Source organism: Jaculus jaculus, chromosome 14 (genome assembly GCF_020740685.1).
Source record: "Jaculus jaculus isolate mJacJac1 chromosome 14, mJacJac1.mat.Y.cur, whole genome shotgun sequence".
Classification (NCBI taxonomy): Eukaryota; Metazoa; Chordata; class Mammalia; order Rodentia; family Dipodidae; genus Jaculus; species Jaculus jaculus.
In genome coordinates this window covers 46,862,736-46,884,833 of record NC_059115.1, presented here as the reverse complement: position 1 = coordinate 46,884,833, position 22,098 = coordinate 46,862,736, and the positions used below count along the sequence as shown (strand labels likewise).

General features: G+C 42.7%; 1 protein-coding gene across 1 annotated transcript in view; it reads right to left on the bottom strand.

The window, feature by feature from the left end:
• The window catches only part of Shq1 (SHQ1, H/ACA ribonucleoprotein assembly factor), a 134,561-nt gene that overhangs the window by 92,689 nt on the left and 19,774 nt on the right, over positions 1 to 22,098 (bottom strand). Inside the window, exons 3-5 of the mRNA XM_004651508.2 lie at positions 18,658 to 18,780; positions 17,557 to 17,717; positions 2,849 to 2,961 (exon numbers count right to left, since the gene is read on the bottom strand). Of these exons, the coding sequence (XP_004651565.2) occupies positions 2,849 to 2,961; positions 17,557 to 17,717; positions 18,658 to 18,780 (397 nt within the window). The remainder of the gene's footprint in view (positions 1 to 2,848; positions 2,962 to 17,556; positions 17,718 to 18,657; positions 18,781 to 22,098) is intronic.

The window sequence follows — 22,098 nt, the reverse complement described above, 5'->3', positions numbered from 1 at the left end:
AAGCTGGCTATCTAAACTAGCAAAATCTACAAGCCTGGGTTCAAGTAAGAAACTCTACCTCAAAAAATAAGGTAGAAGACTTACCTGACACCAACCTCTGGCCCTCACATGCATGGACATGCATGCATCCATACATACAACATAAACACACACACAAATTTAAATTTTTTAAAATAAATTTTTATTGATTTGCTAGCTGGGAAAGAAGAGAGAATATGAACTCACCAGGGCCTCTTGCCACAGCAAAGGAACTTCAGACACATGGCCCAGTCTTTGCATCTTGCTTTATGTGGGTCGCATTATATAAGGAAACACCTTTAACTAAGCCATCTCCTCAGCCCAAAAAAATTTTAACTGAAAATTTAAATAGATTTCCCATGTGCTTAAACTAATATTAACATATTTGAGTAAGTCAGTCAACTAATATAAATAAGTAATGGGTCCCATTAAAAATTACAACTTGGCAAAGTTTTCTGTTATCAGTAAAGTCAGAGAGGGTCAAAATGATGGTTCGGTTGGTAAAGAGCATGCACAAGTGTGAGTACCTGAATGCAGATGTCCAGAACCCATGTAAAGCCAGATATGGAAGCACATGCCTGTAATCCCAGCACTCCTTCAGTGAGACAGGAGGTCTCAAGAAACAGGAGAATCCCAGAAGCTCCTAGGAAAACTAGCCTGGCCTTTTCAGGGGCAAACAACTAAATACCCTGACTCAAACAAGAAAAGCGAGGACTGACACCCAAGCCTCTCTGACCTCTACATGTAAGTGTACACACACACACACAGTTTTAAAACAACATAGACTCAGAGAGAGGACTATGGGTTTGGTTCAGTGGTAGATTATCTGCCAAGCATTTGTGAGGTCCTAGGTTCCATGCTCAGTACTGGTTGTGGGGGGGGGGGGGAATCACAAAGACCCTTGTGACTCCCTCTCTTTTGCCTTAGCCCATGACTAAATTTATATCTCTCCTGTATGAACTACTCCTCAAGAAATGGAAAGAACATTTCATTCCTAATATTAAAGAAAATGACTGCACAGATAAACTCAGATGATAGAGAAACAAAGGGGCTGCTTAGATATCACACTGCCAAGTATTTCTAATCCTCTCAGGCCACAGACTCACACTTCTACGAAAAGAGATAGGCAGTTCTTCTAATTAAGCTCCATTCCACTTAATATTTCAGTCTTGTAATGCTCATTCTGTCTTCAAGCTAGTCTGAGAAATCTGCTGACAATGAAATTTCTATTTTATTCAGCATGATTCTAAATGAGTTTCTGCGAATTACTCTTCAGTGGACTTTCAAAACCACCACTGGAGAGATAAAGGTAATTAGAAATGGCAATCTAAATGGAGCTAAATCTCTTAGATGTCCTCCAAAGTATAACACACCCTGCTCTTACCCAACTTCTCTCAGGATGTTCAATAGTTCAACCATTTGTCATTAGACATCACTCATTCTATTTGCACATCACAAGATGCATTTCTGCCATTCCAATTAGTATCCAACTGTGTCACAGGCAAGAGAATGTTAATCACAAGAGCAACAGCAGTTAAACTGAAATAGCATACATAAAAAGGAAATACAAAGTGACAAATGGATGTCTCTTTTCAAGTTCTAGAAAGCCACTTACTAGCATGACCTTGGGCAAGTCCCTTCACCTTCTTTCCTTATCTGTTGTGAAGACTGAATAAAATCATCTTGCAAGAGGACTTGAAAAGCCAAAGGTAGTATACAAAAGCAAGGAGTAGCACTGATTATAGTTGCATAGGAAACAGTTTAGAAATTACTGGTCCAGAGCCGTGCATGGTGGCGCACGCCTTTAATCCCAGCACTCGGGAGGCAGAGGTAGGAGGAATGCCGTGAGTTCGAGGCCACCCTGAGACTCGATAGTGAATTCCAGGTCAGCCTGGGCTGGAGTAAGATCCTACCTCGAAAAACCAAAAAAAAAAGAAAAGAAATTACTGGTCCAGAGCTTGGGAAGAATGACAAATGAGGTCTCGATCAGCATACACACAAATTACACCCATTCTCCACACATCCTCGAAGAGCCAAGTCCTCACAGAGGCCCTGTAAAAATGACACAAAGTACCATTACAGTGGCCAAGGACAGGCAGCACCATCTCCAACCTGACAGTTCCTTATGCAAGTCCTTCATCAGCCTGATAGAGCTGCATCAGAGTGAAAGGCAGAGCAAATGCAGCAGAACTGGAAACCACAGTGGCTAACTAATTGTGAAGTGGAACCAGGTCACTGATTCCAGGTGCTGGTGAATCAGTGTTAAGAAAAAAAAGTGCTATACAGGTTAGCATCAGACAGGAACTGAGACACGTTTTCTTTTTTAAAAAAATATTTTATTTTTATATGTTTATTTATTTGACAGATAAAGAGGGAGAGAGAGAGACAGATAGAGAATGGGCACGCCAGGGTATCTGGCTAATGTGGTTCCTGGGGAATCGAATCGGGGTCCTTTGGCTTTGCAGGCAAATGCCTTAACCTCTACGCCATCCCTCCAGCCCCTCATTTTCAATTATGTTCACTCATCACAACAAAAATTCTAGCTGTGACAAGCACAAATATTCTCAGTGACTTCAATGATTTTACCCTGGTGAGAAGAAAACTCCAAAGATTATTCAAGAGTTTTCCTTTGCCCGGATTGAACCAAGAAGCAACTCTACTAAGATCATATGGGTACAATAGTTACAGGTTAAGTGAAATGTTAACTAAGGTTTGGGGACTTCAGTAATTTCTTAAGTCCAAATGTATATGCCTAGTATAGTTGAGGATAACAGAAACAATGTTTAAGTGTCAAATAACTTATCTAGCCCTCAAAGAATTCAATACTCACAGGTAATGATCTGGATCAAATTTGGCCAGCTCAGCAGCCAATCGTCTCTGCCTCCGCTCAGCCGCAGGGGTGGAATCTGGGTTCTTGATATCAATCACCTCACTCAGCTCATCCTAAAACATCAGAACAATAATGACTATCTCCTGTTTTTAGTACTAAGAACCATTATGATTGGTGGCAAGGCGGGGAGAAGGGCTGTCAAAGCACAGGAAGCAGCTGGCTGATCAGTAAAGCATGACCCCACCTGTGGCATTCAGCTTGAAAGGCAACCTTTGTTTGTTGCACATCTACTACCACACAGGCCCTAGGAGAGATTTACATGGATGATCTCGTTTAATCCTCACAGCAAACTGACCAACACAGATTAAGGCTATAAAGGCTTAGCATAAAAACAAGAATTGAGGGCTGAGGAGATGGCTTAGAAATGAAATGTCCCATGCTCCCTAACAAGTTAGCATTCTCCATCCATTTCCTTGCTTAACAACATAGATCTGAAAGCTATGAGGTACAGGAAAGTCTGAGATATCTACACATACTTTCTTTTTATTTATTTATTTATTTGAGAGAGAGAGAAAGAAAGAGGCAGATGGAGGGAGAGAATGAGAGTACCAGGGCCTCTAGCCACTGAAAATGAACTCTAGACACATGGGCTACCTTGTGCGTTTGGTTTATGTGGGTAATGAAAAATCAAACCTGTGTCCTCAGGGTTCATAGCAAGAGACTGTTTGCAGTGGCTGGAAGTCCTGGTGTACCCACCATTCTCTTTCTCTTTCTCTCTCTCTCTAAAAAGAATTTGCATGAGTAATACTTATGTGATTTTTCCTCTTGAAAAAAGAAAATCTAATCCCAAGAATCAACCTCACTGGAATTGTCTTAACTGAGATGTATACATAGTAGCATGTAACATGTTTCCAAAGCACAGTCTACAGAGCAGATGTATACAGGAATTGTGAAGTAAAATATTCCTAAAACTGTGCCTTTTCTTTGTTCTTCCACTTCCCATATCTACTGCCAACTCCAGTGACAAGTACAGAAACTGGAAGAAGCTTAAAGGACATGAGCCAAAAAGAAATCAAGGGAAATAACCTGGCAGAGCTGCACAGGTAAACATCAAGAAAGATCTGTAGAGCCAGGCGTGATGGTGCACGCCTTTAATCCCAGCATTTGGGAGGCAGAGATAGGAGGATTACCTTGAGTTCAAGGCCACCCTGAGACTACACAGTGAATTCCAGGTCAGCCTGGGCTAGAGTGAGATCCTTGCTTGGGACAGGGAGGTACAAAAATAATAATTTTAAAAAAGAACTATCTGGAAATGGAATACACATAATTAAAATGGAATGTCACACATAAGAAGGAAAACACAAAGAGACAAGTGGAGTCCTGCTCTCAAGTCCTGGCCAAGCCAAAGTAGTGTGACCTTGGGCAAGACCCTTCACCTTCTTTCCTCTTCTGCTATGAAAACTCTTAACAGCAATGGCAGGAAAACACTTTAAAAGTTGATAGCTAACTAGGCATGGTGGCACATGCCTTTCATTCCAGCACTTGGGTGGCAGAGGTAGGAGGATTGCTGCAAATTCAAGGCCATCCTGAGAGTACATAGTGAATTCCAGGTCAGCCTGGGCTAGAGCAAGACCCTACCTCGAAAAACAGAAAAACAAAAAAGAAGTTTTAAATAAAAATATGTTTGAAGCTGGGAGTGGTGGCACACACCTTTAATCCCAGCACTCAGGAGGCAGAGGTAGGAGGATCACTGTGAGTTCGAAGGCACCCTGAAACTCCATAGTGACTCCCAGGTCAGCCTGGGCTAGAGTGAGATCTTACCTCAAAAAAACAAAAAAAAAAAAAAAAAAAAAAAGTTTGAAAAAAGAAAAAAAGGGCTGGAGAGATGACTTGGCAGTTAAGGCACTTGCCTATGAAACCTAACAAGCCAGGTTCTATTCCCCAGTACCCACATAAGCCAGATGCACAAGTTGGCACATGCATCTGGAGTTCATCTGCAGTAGCTAGAGGCCCTGGAGTGCCCATTCTCTCTATATATGCCTCTCTCTCTCTCAAATTAATAAATAATTTTTAAGGTTGGTGGCTATAATACAAAAATCACTAAAATCAAAGTGAACTATGCTGAATTAGTAAAAACACACCAACACAGCCAGTATTTCCACATAACAGAACAATTCTCTTACTTACAATACATTTAGGTAAAATAATAAATATCACAACACTTAATCTAAGCACATTTAAGTACCGTGAAGGGGTCCAGATGCCTTTCTGAAAGCCACAGGCTAAGCTATAATATCTTACTTAATTCTTCCAAGTATAAACCTTTTAAACAAAAACAAATAACTGGCTGTCCACAAACTTATAAAACCTTGCATTCCAAAAGTTCTTTTACAATTACTGTTTTGCAGACTGGAAAACACATTTTCCTACAGAAATCCTGTAACTAGCAAATCCTCAGGGCAGTTCCAGGTACATGCAATTCATAATAAACTAGAACAGAAAACTTGTGATGGAGAGAAGTGAGCAAGCATGCAGCTATGTATCTGTGGGAGATACTTTAGTCTCCAGAGTTGAAGCACCAAAAACATCTCTTCCCCATGCAGCGCAGCATGGGTGACCCTGGAGGGGAATTCCAGCCCAGCTCCTCACGCTGCTCAGTGAGCCTCGGCTTCCTCTGGAAAGTGAGGGTAATGACATAGTAGCACAGCACTGCGTTCATTTTCTCTCCTTTTCTTTGTTAAAGCAAACTACCACACCCTTGGTTGCCTACAACACAAATAAGATACCTTGTGGTTCTGGAGGACAGAAGCTCAAAATCAGATTCAGTAGACTGAAATAAAGGTATCAGCAGGGCTATGTTCCTTTCTGGAGGTTCATACAGAGAATGTGTTTCTGGAACCAACTTACAGGCTATCTTTATTTCTTCACTCTCATCATGACACCATATCTCTCTTAGCTCCTCTCATCACATGGCCTTCTTTCCAATCTCTCTCATTAGGCCCTATAATTAGACTAGGCTCATCTATAGAATCCATGTCAAGATCCTTTATTAAATATTTTTTCTTGCCAGATATAGTGGCACATACCTTTAATCCCAGCACTCAGGAGGCAAAGGTAGGAGGATGGCTGTGAGTTTGAAGACAGCCCGAGACTACATAGTGAATTCTAGGTCAGCCTGAGTTAAAAGAGACTACCTCAAAATAAATTTATTTATTAGAACAGAAAAGGAGTGAGTATAGGCACATTAGGGCTTCCTGCCACTGCAAATAAATTGCAGATACTTGCTCTATTTTGTGCATCTGGCTTTACATTGGCCTGGGGAATTGAACATGGGCTGTCAGACTTTGTAACTAAGCATGTTTAACTACTAAACCATCTCTCCAGCCCTCAAGATCCTTTTTCTTTATTAAAAAAAAAATTATATTTAATTTTTATTTATTTGACAGAGAGAACGTGTATGCCAGGGCCTCCACCCATTGCAAACAAACCCCAGATCCATGCACCATCTTGTGCATCTGGCTTACATGGGTACTGGGGAATTGAACCTGGTCCTTTGGCTTTGCAAGCAAAGGCCTTAACCACTAGACAATCTCTCCAAGCCAAGGTCCTTTTTAATCATAGCTGCAAAGTACCTTTTACTACCTTCACAGGTGAGGTAACCACATGAAGATCTGTACTTGGGTGGAAGGAGAGGCAAACATTATTTGCTACCATAGGATTAAAATATGGGTAGATATTAAATGAAGTAATACAGACTTAATATACTTAGTAATGTCAGATTCCTTCTCACTGTGATCCCCTTCCCACTGCTACTCCATGACTCACTAGCTAACCTCCTGCCAAGTACAAATCCTTCCCGTACTTGAGTGATTAAATGGGAGAGGGGTAAGACATCATGCTTCCTTTTCACCTGGACAAACAAAGCTCATAAATGGCTTAGCAGATAACTATACTTCAGAGAGTAAACAGATTCCCAGAACCACAGCATTTAAAACACTAACTTTAGTAACAATAAACCCAAACTCTCAGCTCTACATCATCTAACTTGTCTTGCCTTCCCCAGTGGCTCAAGAACATTCAACCCACACATTCGGCTTCTTTCTACTTCTGGAGCACACTACTCAGTTCTACTCAGTCTCTTCACATGCAATGCCTTTCCCATCATTCAGAACTAAGCACATGGCCATCCTCCTAACCAAAGCAGTTCCCAGCTTCACATACCATCATCCCTTTGTGCCACCTGTCACTTACTATCTACCTATGATTGCTGTCTATCTCCCTGCTACAATGTTCTGTGAGACAGGGGCTAGTCTACCATCTTTTTACTGTTCTTCATCATTGTACCTGGAACACAATGCTAAATTATTAGCACACAGAGCAGGAAGCCAGCTATGTAGTAGATAGCACCTGGGGGCTGAAACGGAGGAGACACAGTAACATTCATACAGACAGGGCCCCTGCCCACTCCGTGGGAGCTGGAGTGGGGGAGACCTAGGAACATGCAAATAGACAAGACCCCTGCCCACTGCCTGGGTACTGAAGTGGAGGAGACACAGCAATGCCCACACAGACAGGGCCCCTGCTCAATGCCTAGGTACTGCAGTGGAGGAGACCCAGTAATATGCACATACTCAGGGTCCCTGTCCACTGCCTGGGTACTGGAGGGGAGAAGACACAGTAATGGCCACACAGACAGGCCCTGCTGTCATGGGAGTGAAAACTGACCACTTAAGAAAGCAGCTCTTGGGCTGGAGAGATGGCTTGGCGGTTAAGCGCTTGCCTGTGAAGCCTAAGGACCCCGGTTCGAGGCTTGGTTCCCCAGGTCCCACGTTAGCCAGATGCACAAGGGGGCGCACGCGTCTGGAGTTCGTTTGCAGAGGCTGGAAGCCCTGGCGTGCCCATTCTCTCTCTGTCACCCTCTATCTGTCTTTCTCTCTGTCTCTGTCGCTCTCAAATAAATAAATAATTTAAAAAAAAAAAAAAGCAGCTCTTCTTCCTCATCCCTCTTCTGCCCTCTGGTCTCCAGATAAGACATCCATGTAGTTATGCAAGACACATGTCACATCACCTGATTGTTCACAGCTGGGCAAGCCCCACCTGGGATTGTTCTATGCAAAATCATCCACCATAGCTCTACTCAAACTGAGCAGTAACAAGACACTGAAGCAAACTGAAAAGCCAAGTGTTCCACAGTGAATTTGCAATATCATTCACAAGCTCATGTTTTGAATGCTGCTGACCCAACTAGTGGAACTAATTTGAAGTGCTATGGCAAGTTGAAGAGGTTACTTAACAGTAACCTACTTGACAGAAATAAGTCACTGGGTGCAGATCCTTGGTTATACGTTGTCTCTACCACTTTCTGTCTCACTCTGCTTCCTGGTCCTACATGATGTGAGTAGCCTCCACCACATATCTCCACTCCCATCAACTGCTGCTCTGCCATGAGGGACCAATACCATGAGTTAAAATTGTGCCTCCCATGCTGGAGAGATGACTTAACAGTTAAGATGCTGGCTAGCAAAGCCTGCTAGCACGGGTTCAATTGCCAGTACCCATATAAAGCCAGATACACAAAGGCACATGCATCTGGAATTTGTTTGCAGTGTCAAGAGACCCAGGTGTGCCCATTTCTTCTCTCTCTCACTGCAAATAAATAAGTGATATTAAAAAAAGAAAAACGGGCTGGAGCGATGGCTCAGCAGTTAAAGTACTTGCCTGCAAGCCTAATGACCCAGGTCTGATTCCCCAGTACATACGTAAAGCCAGATGTACAAAGGTGCACACATCTGGAGTTTATTTGCAGTGGCTGGAGGCCATGGTGCATCCATATATATCCTCACCCCTTGTTCTTTTTTCTTGCAAATAAATAAAAATATATTTAAAAATAAACAGTGCCTCCCTTAGGTTGTTTCTAGAAGGAACTGTGGTCAGAGCAATAGAAAGCTAATACACCGAAGTCTAGAAGTCTAAGTAGAAGTACTGCTCAGCAGTGAAAGGTTTACACAACATGTACAAGGAGCAGGATCAAATTCTCAGCACCATCAAGAAAGTCTGAGGCATACATCAACTAAAGGAAAGGAAGAAAATAGAATGAGTGTTAGACTACAGCAGGAAAATAGGAATCCTTTTTTTCCTTTAAGAATTGCTGCTGGGCATGGTGGCACACACCTTTAATCCCAGCATGCCTTCAATCCCTGCAGTAGAGAAGCAGAGGTAGGAGGATCTCTTTGAGTTGGAGGCCAACCTCGAACTACAGAGTGAGTTCTGGATTAGCCTGAACTAAAGTGAGATCCTAGCTTAAAGAAATCCACAAAAAATAAACAAACCATAAAAGAAATGAAGAGGACCAGAGGCTGCTAAGATGGCTCAGTGGTTAATGGCACTTGGTTTTAAAGCCTGCCAGCACAAGTTCAATTCCCAAGCCATCTACATAAGCTAGGCCCAAAAAAGTAGTACAAGTGTCCAGAGTTCATTTGCAGTGGCAAGAGGCCCTGGCATACCCATACACAACACACACACACACACACACACACACGCACACACACACACACACTTAGTTGGAAAGAATTGCAGCAGTCACCAATCAGCCCTCTGAGCTATTTGAAGATGAGCACTGCCAAGTAAAATGTCATGGAGGATATAAGCCAGGCTTATGTTCATTTAAACCAGAGATAAGCTAAGAGCCAATTCAGAGAGAAAATGAGCTGTGTGCACATCTGGACACTGGGTCTCCTGGAAACAAAGGCCTCAGGTCCCTGGGGCAGCCAAGGGAAAGCAAGGGCCAGCAAGTCTGGCATCCCACAACTACACCCATCCCAGCAGTTTGCTGGGTCGATGCCCAGAGACTCTAGGATATTGGCTGCACACAGCTACTAGCACCAGCAGCCAGGGCAGTTGTCCAAGGGTGCCGTGCTGGCTGGCAGCAGTTACCAAAAGGAAAGGAGGAGGGTGTGGATGTGTATATGGGGTGTAGGGGAGGGGTGGTAAAATAGAATTTGTTTCAGCAAAAATATTTTCAATTTCTTCACATTATCAGATAAAATACAGACAATTTGCAATTAACTTGTTTAAAAGGAAAATAAGAACATACTCTTTGTAAAGGGTTAGTTAAGTTAGCCAAAGAAGACAAGATCAGCTAGGTGTTGGGACTACAGATTTTACTTTTTCTTTGTATTTTATTTTTATAATGAATCCACACAGCATTTATCAACAGAAAAAAAAATAAACCATTTTTCATTTAAGATGGAGGAAAGTAGCTACCAAAGAGAAGGCAAAATATTAATGGTGTACAAAACTTTATGAATATTTCTTGATCCAAAAGCAGAAATCAAAGAAACTAAACTCATGAGGAAACACTATTTGAAAAGCTGATGAGGTTTTAAAATTTTTATTAGGGCTGAGGAGATGGCATACTGGGTAAAGGTGCTTGCTTACAAACCTGAGATTCCCCAATACCCATGTAAAGCCAGGCACAAAGTGGTATATGCATCTACAGTTTATTTACAGTGGCAAGAGGCCCTAGCATGCCCATTCTCTTCCTCCCCATCTCCAACTCTCTTCTCCCTCTCCTTATCTCTTCTTGCAAACAAATGCAAAAATTAAAAAAAAGAAAAATTATATTAAATGAGAAGAGATAATCTCTTCAGTGGATTTGGCTCAGCAATTACTGGCACTGGCTTACAAAGCCTACTGGCCAGATTCCATTCCCTAGTGCCCACCTAAAACCAGATGCCACGTGCATCTGGAGTTTGTTTACAATATCAAGAGCCCTGGCAAGCCCCCACACATATACATGTCCAATAAATTTCAAAAAACATTTTAAAACTACAGGAGAATTCTGCAAACTATACTAACTATGTAAGATTCTTATACAATATTGCAAGCATACCTCCTTTACTATGATTTCTGAATGCCCAGTTAATTAATTCCTAGTTGTCACAAAGAACATCTTATCCTTCAAATTTACTTCACATAGGAAAATTCAATTTTATTTAACAACTAAGCATCCATTGGTATGTCTCATGGTAAAAGACACAAATCTATGGTAATGGGTATCTGCAGGAGGGATGTCGTGAGGACGGGGAGCACTGGGTATCTGCAGGAGGGATGTCGTGAGGACGGGGGAGCACTGGGTATCTGCAGGAGGGATGCCGTGAGGACGGGGAGCACTGGGTATCTGCAGGAGTGATGTCGTGAGGACGAGGAGCACTGAGTATCTGCAGGAGGGATGCCGTGAGGACGGGGAGCACTGGGTATCTGCAGGAGGGATGTCGTGAGGACGGGGAGCACTGAGTATCTGCAGGAGGGATGTCGTGAGGACGGGGAGCACTGGGTATCTGCAGGAGGGATGCCGTGAGGACGGGGAGCACTGGGTATCTGCAGGAGGGATGTCGTGAGGACGGGGAGCACTGGGTATCTGCAGGAGGGATGTCGTGAGGACGGGGAGCACTGGGTATCTGCAGGAGGGATGCCGTGAGGACGGGGGAGCACTGGGTATCTGCAGGAGGGATGCCGTGAGGACGGGGGAGCACTGAGTATCTGCAGGAGGGATGTCGTGAGGACGGGGAGCACTGGGTATCTGCAGGAGCCATGTCGTGAGGACGGGGAGCACTGAGTATCTGCAGGAGGGATGCCGTGAGGACGGGGAGCACTGGGTATCTGCAGGAGGGATGTCGTGAGGACGGGGAGCACTGAGTATCTGCAGGAGGGATGCCGTGAGGACGGGGAGCACTGGGTATCTGCAGGAGGGATGTTGTGAGGACGGGGAGCACTGGGTATCTGCAGGAGGGATGCCGTGAGGACGGGGGAGCACTGGGTATCTGCAGGAGGGATGCCGTGAGGACGGGGAGCACTGGGTATCTGCAGGAGGGATGTCGTGAGGACGGGGAGCACTGAGTATCTGCAGGAGGGATGCCGTGAGGACGGGGAGCACTGGGTATCTGCAGGAGGGATGTTGTGAGGACGGGGAGCACTGGGTATCTGCAGGAGGGATGTCGTGAGGACGGGGGAGCACTGGGTATCTGCAGGAGGGATGTCGTGAGGACGGGGGAGCACTGGGTATCTGCAGGAGTGATGCCGTGAGGACGGGGAGCACTGGGTATCTGCAGGAGGAATGTCGTGAGGACGGGGGAGCACTGGGTATCTGCAGGAGTGATGCTGTGAGGACGGGGAGCACTGGGTATCTGCAGGAGTGATGCTGTGAGGACGGGGAGCACTGGGTATCTGAAGTAATGACAGCATGAAGACAGGCCATCACTGGCTGTCTGCAGGAATGATGCTGTGAGAACAGGGCCTCCCGCCACTACAAACAAACCCCAGAGACATGCGCCATTTTTGCATCTGGCTTTGTGTGGGTATTGGGAAATCGAAATCAGCTTTGCAGGCAAGTGCCTAAACCGCTGACCATCTCTCTAGCCCTAAACTCAATGTTTTAAGATGGCGAGTCAGCCAAACTTTGAAGGAGAGCTCAGTGATTTGACAGTCAATCACAATACAATGCCTGAGAATGAAACTTGGAGGTTCATTTCTGATTGAGAATAAGGAGTAAGCAGGGATGGAAGGACAGGAAGGCTAGTGATGTTTCACTTTTCAAGTTGTGATAGGGAGGTAGGTACTTACTATGAAAGATACACAGAATATTTCACATATACATGTGTTACCTCAATAGTACATACTACTCATGTTTTCAAATGCCAACTAAAAAATAAACTTATCATTTTTCTTGTTTGTGTGTGTGTGTGGGTGTATTTGTGAATGTGTTCGTGTGTGTGAGTGCAAGTTCCACAGCACATGTGTGGAGGTCAGAAAACAACTGTCACGTCCATTCTCACCAGTAGGCTTCATTTGAGGCAGTTTCTCTCTACCTCACTCTGCTGGTTTTTATTTATTTATTTATTTATTTATTTATTTATTTATTTATTTATTTTGCTAAGTTCACTGACAGCTTCTGGGAAATTCTGCTGTCTCTGCCTCCCATCTCACCAAAAGTGTGCTGGAATTACAGAGGCCCACCATGGCTTCTGGCTCTTTACCTGTGGACTGAGAATTGAACTTGGGTGCTCAAGCTAGAGCTGTAAGTGCTTTCTCCACTGAATCACTCCCCAGGCCTATACTTACTATTTAAATATATATGTTATTTACTTACAAGCAGAGAAGAAGAGAAAATGGGCATGCCAGGGACTCCAGCCACTGCAAATGAAATCCAGATGCATGTGCCATTTTGTGCATCTGGATTTACATGGATACGAAGAACCAAACCTGGGTCACTAGGCTTTGCAGGCAAGTACCTTAACCACTGATCTATCTCTTCAGCCCTACACTTACTTTTATACAAAAATTTTTTTTATAAAAGCTGGGCGTAGTGGCATACACCTTTAATCCCAGCACTCGGGAGGTAGAGGTATGAGGATCACCGTGAGTTCAAGGCCACCCAGAGATTACATAATGAATTCCAGGTCAGCCTGAGCTAGAGTGAGATCCTACCTCAAAAAAACAAAATAATGCCGGGTATGGTGGTGCATACCTTTAACCCCAGCACTCGGGAGGCAGAGGTAGGAGGATCGCCATGAGTTTCAGGCCATGCTGAGACTCTATAGTGAATTCCAGGTCAGCCTAGGCAACAGTGAGACCCTACCTAGAAAAACTAAATAATAATAATAATACACACACACACACACACACACACACACACACACACACACACACACTGTTTTGAATTTATGATTTGCCAACAGGGAGAGAGAAAAAGAATGAGAACAGGCATGCCAAGCCCTCTTAGAGACACTGCAAACAAACTCTAGATGTATGCACTACTTTGGTCATCTGGCTCTATGTGAGCAGTAGGGAACTGAACCTGGGCTGACAGGGTTTGTAAGCATGTATTTTATTCACTGAGCCATCTCCCCATTCCCTAAAGTTACTTTTTAAAAGAATATTTCAGGCTGGAGAGATGGCTTAGTGGTTATGCGCTTGCCTGTGAAGCCTAAGGACCCCGGTTTAAGGCTCAATTCCCCAGGATCCACGTTAGCCAGATACACAAGGGGGCACACACGTCTGGAGTTCATTTGCAATGGCTGGAGGCCCTGGTGCGCCCATTCTCTCTCTCCCCCTCTCTCTCTCTGCCTCTTTCTCTCTGTCACTCTCAAATAAATAAATAAAAATAAACAAAAAAAAATTTAATAAAGAATATTTCAATGGGCTGGAGAAGGCTTAGTGGTTAAGGTGCTTGCCTGGTGTGGTGGTTTGATTCAGGTGTCCCCATAAACTTAGGTGGTCTGAATTCTAGGTTCCCAGCTGATGGAGATTTGGGAATTAACGCCTCCTAGAGGGAGTGTATTGTTGGGGGAGGGCTTATGGGTGTTATAGACAGTTTTCCCATGCCAGTGTTTGGCACACTCTCCTGTTGCTGTTGTCCACCTTATGTTGGGCAGAGGGGGTGATGTCCACCCTGTGCTCATGCCATCATTTTCCCCTGCCATTGTGGAGCTTCCCCGTGAGCCTGTAAGCCAAAATAAACCTATTTTTCCCAGCTCTTTCCCTGCTCTTGTTTGGGTGATTTCTACCAGCAAGGTTAACTGGAGTGCAACACCTGGGAAGCCATATCCATAGTGACACAAGCATGCAATGTCGCACATGTGCATAGGGAGGTGCACTTGTGTAGAGTTTGTTTGCAGCAGGCTGAAGGTCCTGGCACGCCCATTCTCCTCTCTCTCTCTCTCTCTCTCTCTCAAAAAAAAAAAAAAAAAGAATATTTCAAAATAAAAGCAAGGTATGGTGTCACAACCCTGTAATACTACCACTTGAGAGGATCAGGAGTTCTAGTACACAATGAGTTTGAGGCTATTCTGAGCTACATGAAATACTGTCTCAAAAAAAAAAAGTATCTCCTAAAGTTTGTTCAATTAATCTCAATTGCTTACAAAAGATTTACAGTAAGCCAGGCGTGGTGGCACATGCCTTTAATCTCAGCACTCGGAAGGCAGAGGTAGAAGGATGGCCATGAGTTCAAGGACACCCTAAGACTACATAGTGAATTCCAGGTCAGCCTGGACCAGAGTGAGACCCTACCTCAAAAAAAAAAAAAAAAAAGTTTTCACTGGAACTGGACTCTGGCACATTCAGGAAGCTGATGCAGGAGGATAGTGCATTCAAGGCCAACGTGGACTACAAAACAGGACCCAGCCTCCAAAGCAAAACTCCATGGATGAATGAACGACTCACTCAAATCCCTCAAAGGGAGTGTCCCTTAATGGCAAGCAACTTAGCTAGAATGTTGCCTGGCATCAGGAGTACTTTTAGCCTGAATGGAGAGTCTGTACTTAGCACAGGTGACATTTACTACCCTCATTTATAGCTTTGTGCTGGCATACCCCTAACAGACTGACTACAAACCAGTTCATGGGCAAACAACCAAGGTCCATTCACTGTTGCTCTGCTCTTGCCACAGACAGAGCTGCCTCAGTCCTACCACCTAGGAGAATCATCAGGAACATGATGAGCCCAGAGGAGACAAAAGCAGACATGACTAGCAGAGAAACATCCAAGCTTTTTAAGACATGTTCATTAGCATTCCTTGTTCCTAAGTAAATGCCAATTCCGTTCTCTTTTAGGAATCATGAGAGTAATTGAAAATTTTCAAGGGAAGGCATCTTTATAGTAATCTATACTTTTCAGAGTTTTCACATGCAGTATCTACTTTCTTTAAAGCCTTATAAAGTAGGTGAGTAAATGTATTCTCACACTACCAAGAGAAAACAAAACGTATTTGTGAAAAATGATCAACATGATATCTCAAATGTAAAGAGAAGCAGAAGTTGAAAGAGAATATTTGCTTGTTTTTGATAGACTCAAATAATAGCTAAGCATCCCTAATTGGAAAATCTGAATTCAAATGTTCCCCAATGGAAACTTCCTGAGCAGCACTCAACGACCTCCATCAAGGATAAACCAAACAATGTATCTACTGTACATCAAGAATGAAAAATGAAAGCTGGGTGTGGTGGCACACGCCTTTAATCCCAGCACTCAGGAGGCAGAGGTAGGAGGATCGCCTTGAGTTCAAGGCCATCTTGAGACTACACAGTGAATTCTAGGTCAGCCTGGACCAGAGTGAGACCCTACCTCAAAAAGCATAAAAAAAAGAAGAATGAAACAATGAGGGCTAGATAGAGAACTCAGCGGTTAAGTGCTTGCCTGTGAAGCCTAAGGACCCCAGTTCAAGGCTCAATTCCCCAGGGTACACATTAGCCAGATGCACATGGGGGTGTATGCATCTGGAGGTTGTCTGCAGTGGCTGGAGGCCCTGGTGTACCCATTCTCTCTCCTCTCCCTCCCTCCCTCCTTCCTTCTTTCTCTGTCTGTTGCTCTCAAATAAATAAATAAAAATAAAATATATTTTTTAAAGAATTTTTTAAATTATTTATTTATTTATTTGAGAGTGACAGACACAGACAGAAAGACAGATAGAGGGAGAGAGAGAGAATGGGCGCGCCAGGGCTTCCAGCCTCTGCAAACGAACTCCAGATGCATGCGCCCCCTTGTGCATCTGGCTAACATGAGACCTGGGGAACTGAGCCTCGAACCGGGGTCCTTAGGCTTCACAGGCAAGCGCTTAACCGCTAAGCCATCTCTCCAGCCCTAAAATATATTTTTTAAAGAAAGAATGAAACAATGAGCAGGGCATGGTGGTACACGCCTTTACTCCCAGCACTTAGGAGGCAGAGGTAGGAGGATAGCTGTGAGCTCAAGGCCACCCTGAGACTACATAGTTAATTCCAGGTCAGCCTGGGCTAGAGCAAGAACCTACCTCGAAAAAAAAAAAAGAGAGAGAGAGAGAGAGAATGAATGAATGAATGAATGAAACAATGTAATCACACAACACTAAGAAAACCTCATCATCTTAAGGTAATACACACTTACAACCTCAGCCCGGAGAGGATGAGGTAGGGGGATCACTGGTTTAAGGCAAGCCTGAGCTACAGACCCTGTCTCAAAAGAAATAATGTAAAACAAAGCAAAAGGCACACAATTTCATTCTTGCAGAAAATTCTGTCCCTGTACACAGAAAACGGGAGAAAGGGGTTCTATTTTGTATTTTGCAAACTTCCTATCTAGCACCATACATGACAGCATCAGGAAACCTGCAAGAGCAGCGAAATTGGGAAGAAGGGCAAGGAAAGGGAAGAGGATGGGAATCTGAACTGAATGATTATGTGCAAGGAGCTGGCTTCGGACTACGTGTTGACTCTCTGGTACTCAACTTGACAGGATTTCAAATCACCATGAAAACAAATCTCTGGTTGTCTGCAAGGGTCCTTCTAGATTAGTAAACTGAGGTAGAAGGATGTACCCTGACTATGGGTTCCTGGGCTGTATACAAAGGAGAGCTGATTCAGCACCTGCATTCACTCTGCTCTGCTTCCTCGGTCCACACTGAGAAACTGACTGGGACCAGCTCTACTTCAAGCTCCAGCAGACTGACTTTCCTGCCATAATGGACTGTAACTTGGAACTGTAAACTGAAATAATATTTTTCCCTTAAACTGATTTTTGTCAGGTATTTTGTTCTAGCAATGAGAAAGTAACTGTTACCTACTGTAATCTTCATTTAAAAAAAAAAAAATCCGGGGTAAGCTGCATTTAAGTTGAAATGCCAAAATAAGAAAACTTTGTACCCCAACCCAGGCTCTTCCAGAAAGACAGTGTACCTGTAACCGCTGAACCACTCCTGACCGTAGGTTTCCAAACCCATAGTGGCAATGAGAATTCAAAGCATCTTCTGACAACTCTTCATAGGGTGTCTGTTCAATTTCCCAGTCAAACTCTTCGTCACCATCTTCCACTCCTTCCTCAGAAATCTCAGAAGTACCTACACGTGTTAAATTGTTTTTACTACTGGGCTTCCCAAGTACAAGGAAGGGTAGAAAAGTATAACAGCCAGGCGTATTGGCACACACCTTTAATCCCAGCACTCAGGAAGCAGAGGTAGGAGGATCGCTGTGAGTTTGAGGCCAGCCTGAGGCTACAGGGTGAGTTCTAGGTCAGCCTGGGCTAGAACAAGATCCTACCTCAAAATAAATAAATAAATCTTGGAATAAATGTTAAAACAAAAAGTACAGGAAGAAAATGCCTGTGTATATGATCCAAAGGTATACAAAAATATTTATAGCTCCAGTATTTGTTATGGCTAAAAACATTTTATAATGGGCTTATTTAAATGCTCATGAACAGTTGGGGTAGAAATAAATGTAGTATATTCAAAATGAACCATTACATAATAATGAAAGCAGGGGTTCTCTGCTACAATAGACTCATAAAAAATGTTGAAAACAAGAAGCAGACAAAAAAAAAAAAAAAAACAGGAAGCCGGGTGTGGTGGCACATACCTTTAATCCCAGCACTTGGGAGGCAGAGGTAGGAGGATCACCATGAGTTCAAGGCCACCCTAACAATACATAGTGAATTCCCGGTTGGGCTAGAGTAAGACCCTACCTCAGAAAAAAAAAAAAAAAAACAGACTAAGGGGTACTGGTGACCTTGAAGAGGAGAGAGGACAAAGTACCTGGGAAAAGACACAGGTAATATTCAGGGTATTGGAAATAAACATTGCAGTTCCTGACCCAGCAGAAGTTCACACTCTGTAACTGTTTTCTTTCATTGGTCCAAAAATGTGACTGGTCTACTGGTTCACTACCATTTGGTCACCTAAAGTTTTTCCTCCAGTGTTGTATTAATCAAATCCCTTAGAAATGCACAACATACAAACATTTCTGTCCATCTTCATTTCCTCCCACCTACAACATACATACCTATTTCTTCAACAAGTGGTTTGGCCGACCTGGATTTTTTTGGTGCCAGAAGAGCAGTTAACATGTTCAGTCCCTCAAAATTCTGGCCAGGAGTTTCTTTGGGCAATCTAATGGTAAAAATTCCTTAAAAGAGAATATTTTTATGCTTAGACAGACCAAAATATTCAAAGATTTCACAAATATATATAAGATAAACATATTGTGCTAATGTATAATTCCATGAGGGAAAATCTTTGCTAGCTATACCTGACAGACTATATCTACCATATATAAAGAACTAAAATTAGGGACTTGAGAGATGGCTCAACAGTTAAAAGAACTTGTTTGCAGCCAGGCGTGGTGGCACACGCCTTTAATCCCAGCAATTGGGAGGCAGAGGTAGGAGGATTGCCATGAGTTCCAGGCCACCCTGAGACTCCATAGTGAATTCCAGGTCAGCCTCGGCTAGAGTGAGACTCTACCTCAAAAAAAAAGAACTTGTTTGCAGAGCCTGACAGCCCAGGTTCAATTTACCAGAACCCTCATAAAGCTAGATGCACAAAGTGAAATATGTGTTGTGGTAGTTTTATGTATACTTCCCACAGACTCAGGTGTTTTTATTCAGCTTGTAACTTGGGTCTCTGGCTGGAGAAGGTGTCACTAGAGTGGATCCTGGGATCCATCCAAAAATGCTTTAGAGGGTGCATCTGATCCCAGCTCTAAGGTATAAAGAGCAGTGTGAGCTCTGGCAGAGTGTTGTTTTTTTTTTTTAATTGGCTAAGATGGTGGTTTCTGTCTGTCTGAATTTATGAACAGAAGCCAGCTTCATCTATCATTTCATGGGACTTTCCCTGGATCTGGATCTGGATCTTAAAAGTTGGATAAATCCCATCCTCTCATAAAACTGATTGGATACTGAGCCCAGAAACATAAGACTGTCTACTATATGTGCTTGGAATTTATTTGTAAGGGCAAGAGGCCTTGGTATACCTCTATTCATATTCTGTCTCTCAGTCTCTCTCTCACACACACACAATAAAAACAAAACATTTAACAAAAAAACTAAAAATATTAAACACCAAAAGAAATAAACAAGCAAAAAATGGGCTAATGAAATGAATACTTTTCCAAAGATCAAGTACAAATTATTAGAGATCCTGACAGTCCATGTTACCCTTGTCAGGATGGCTATTATATATATATATAATGCTGCTAAGGATGTGGTGGGAATGTAAATTACCCCAGCAACTATCCAAATCAGTATGCAAGTTCCTCAAAAAAAACTAAAAATAGGGGCTAGAGGGATGGCTTAGCAGTTAAGGTGTTTGCCTTTGCCAAAGGACCCAGGTTAGATTCCCCAGGACCCACATTAGCCAGATGAACTAGGTGGCGCATGTGTCTGGAGTTTGTTTGCAGTGGCTGGAGGCCCTAGCACACCCATTCATATTTTCTCTCTCTGTCAGAAATAAAAATAAAATATTTTTAAAAGAACTAAAAATAGAATTGCCACATTACCCAGTTGTACCAATCCTGGGTATATATACCCAGAATTAAAAAAAAAAAAAAATTAACCTGAAGAGGCAACAGCAATTAATCAATAGTTATTTGTAAAATATATTCCTGGACTATGGGTAGCAAACCAAACTATCTAATCCAATGTAGAGAAGTAGCAGTTTTAAAACTATACAAAGTCTGAAACAAAGTAATAATGGCTTAATATTTTCCTTGATATTTCAAAAAATTATCCCCCTACAGCCTGTCCAAATCTGTGTATATACTTTCTTTCTGTTTACACACTTCTATTTCTTTACATACATTCTGTTTACATACCTGCTTTATAATTTCCAGACTTATGGACCTCATCTACACTCTTACGAACCTAATGCCTTCCTTTTGATTCATTTTCTTTCTTTCTTTTTTTCAGACAGTCTATCTAAGTATCCCTGACTATCCTTAAACTCATTATATGTAACAGTTCTTCCCAAGCCTCCTGTAAGCCAGGATTACAGGTGTGTGCTATTACTCCTAACTCATACTCTTTTAAACATTTTACCTCTTTCAGTACACTGAACTGACTTTCAACATATCAAATGCAACTCAACCCAAATTACTAACATATCCACAAGCTTCTAAACTCTATGTGCTTTTATGGTTTAATAATTGTATTTCCACATACAACCTATATGCAATGAAAAGGAAACTAACTCCTAGGATGGTGGTTTCCTTGTGTAGCACACCACTTCAGGTTCGCTGAGACGAACTTCCAGACCAGGCACAATTATGGAGGAAGGGATATTTATTGAAGCTTACAGATCCAGGGGAAGTTCCATAAACGGCATAAGAAGCTGGCCTGCCTTCACAGGTCCAAGCAGACAGAGAAGCACAAGCCACAAAGCACACCTCAGGAACTCCTGCTAGGCACACTTGCATATCTTTAGATTGAAACCTGAAAACCACCACCACACCTTAAGATCCAACCAGTGACACAGCCTCCAACCAGGTGGCTGCAGAAGCAAACTACAATTAAAAAACTGAATACATTAGGGGCCATCTATTCAAACTACCACACCTGGTATTTCATTATCCCATTAATTATACTGCATTATGAATGATAACTTTATCAGTTAGCTCTTCCATTCCACTCTCCCTTTTACACCCTAGTTAATGGAGACCAATAAAGTCACTGAACAGATTACACAAGAGTACACAAGGTACTCATTCCAAATCCAGTGGCAAAGAAAAAGCCACTGGCTTTGGAAAAGGAAATAAATGTTTTATGGTTAGCTGAAATGAGAGACTTATCCATCATGAGATGAAAATCAAGTTAATCTTTAAATGCCATGCACACATAGTTTCTCATCTACTATTAAAATTCAAGTTTGAAAATTTACAAGAAAGACTCCATTTAAAAGCTTATAAATCACCTATATCGTTTAGAATCAATCATGCCACTTCTAGTTTATATTTTTAAACTTCTGCTGTATGTAGCAAAAGCACTTCCAGAAAGTGGAACTAAAATTTACTTTAAGTATTATAGTAAAATAAATTAAAGAACTGGGAAAATTAGAATTGTCAAGAAAACTCCAGGTACCAAACATTAAAGAAAAAGTTATGGCACACACAGCAACTGCCAGACATCTAAAGCCTCTCATAGTGGTGTGTGTGAGAGTAGTGTATGTGGTGTGTGATGTGATGCATGCACATGCACGCACACAGATGCATGCACAAAGGCCAGAGGAGAACACCAGCAGTCCTCTACCACTCATCCCCATACTCCTTGATACACGTCTTCCTCAATCAGGGCTGCCGTTTTTGGTCAGTGAGCCCTTCCCAGGGATGGGGTTACAGATGTGCATAATCACAGCCAGCTTTTTATGTGTATGCTGGGACTCAGATGATCTGAAGCCCTTTCAGTTCCACATACAAGTACTTTTAATGTCCCTACCCCTTCATAGTACCTTT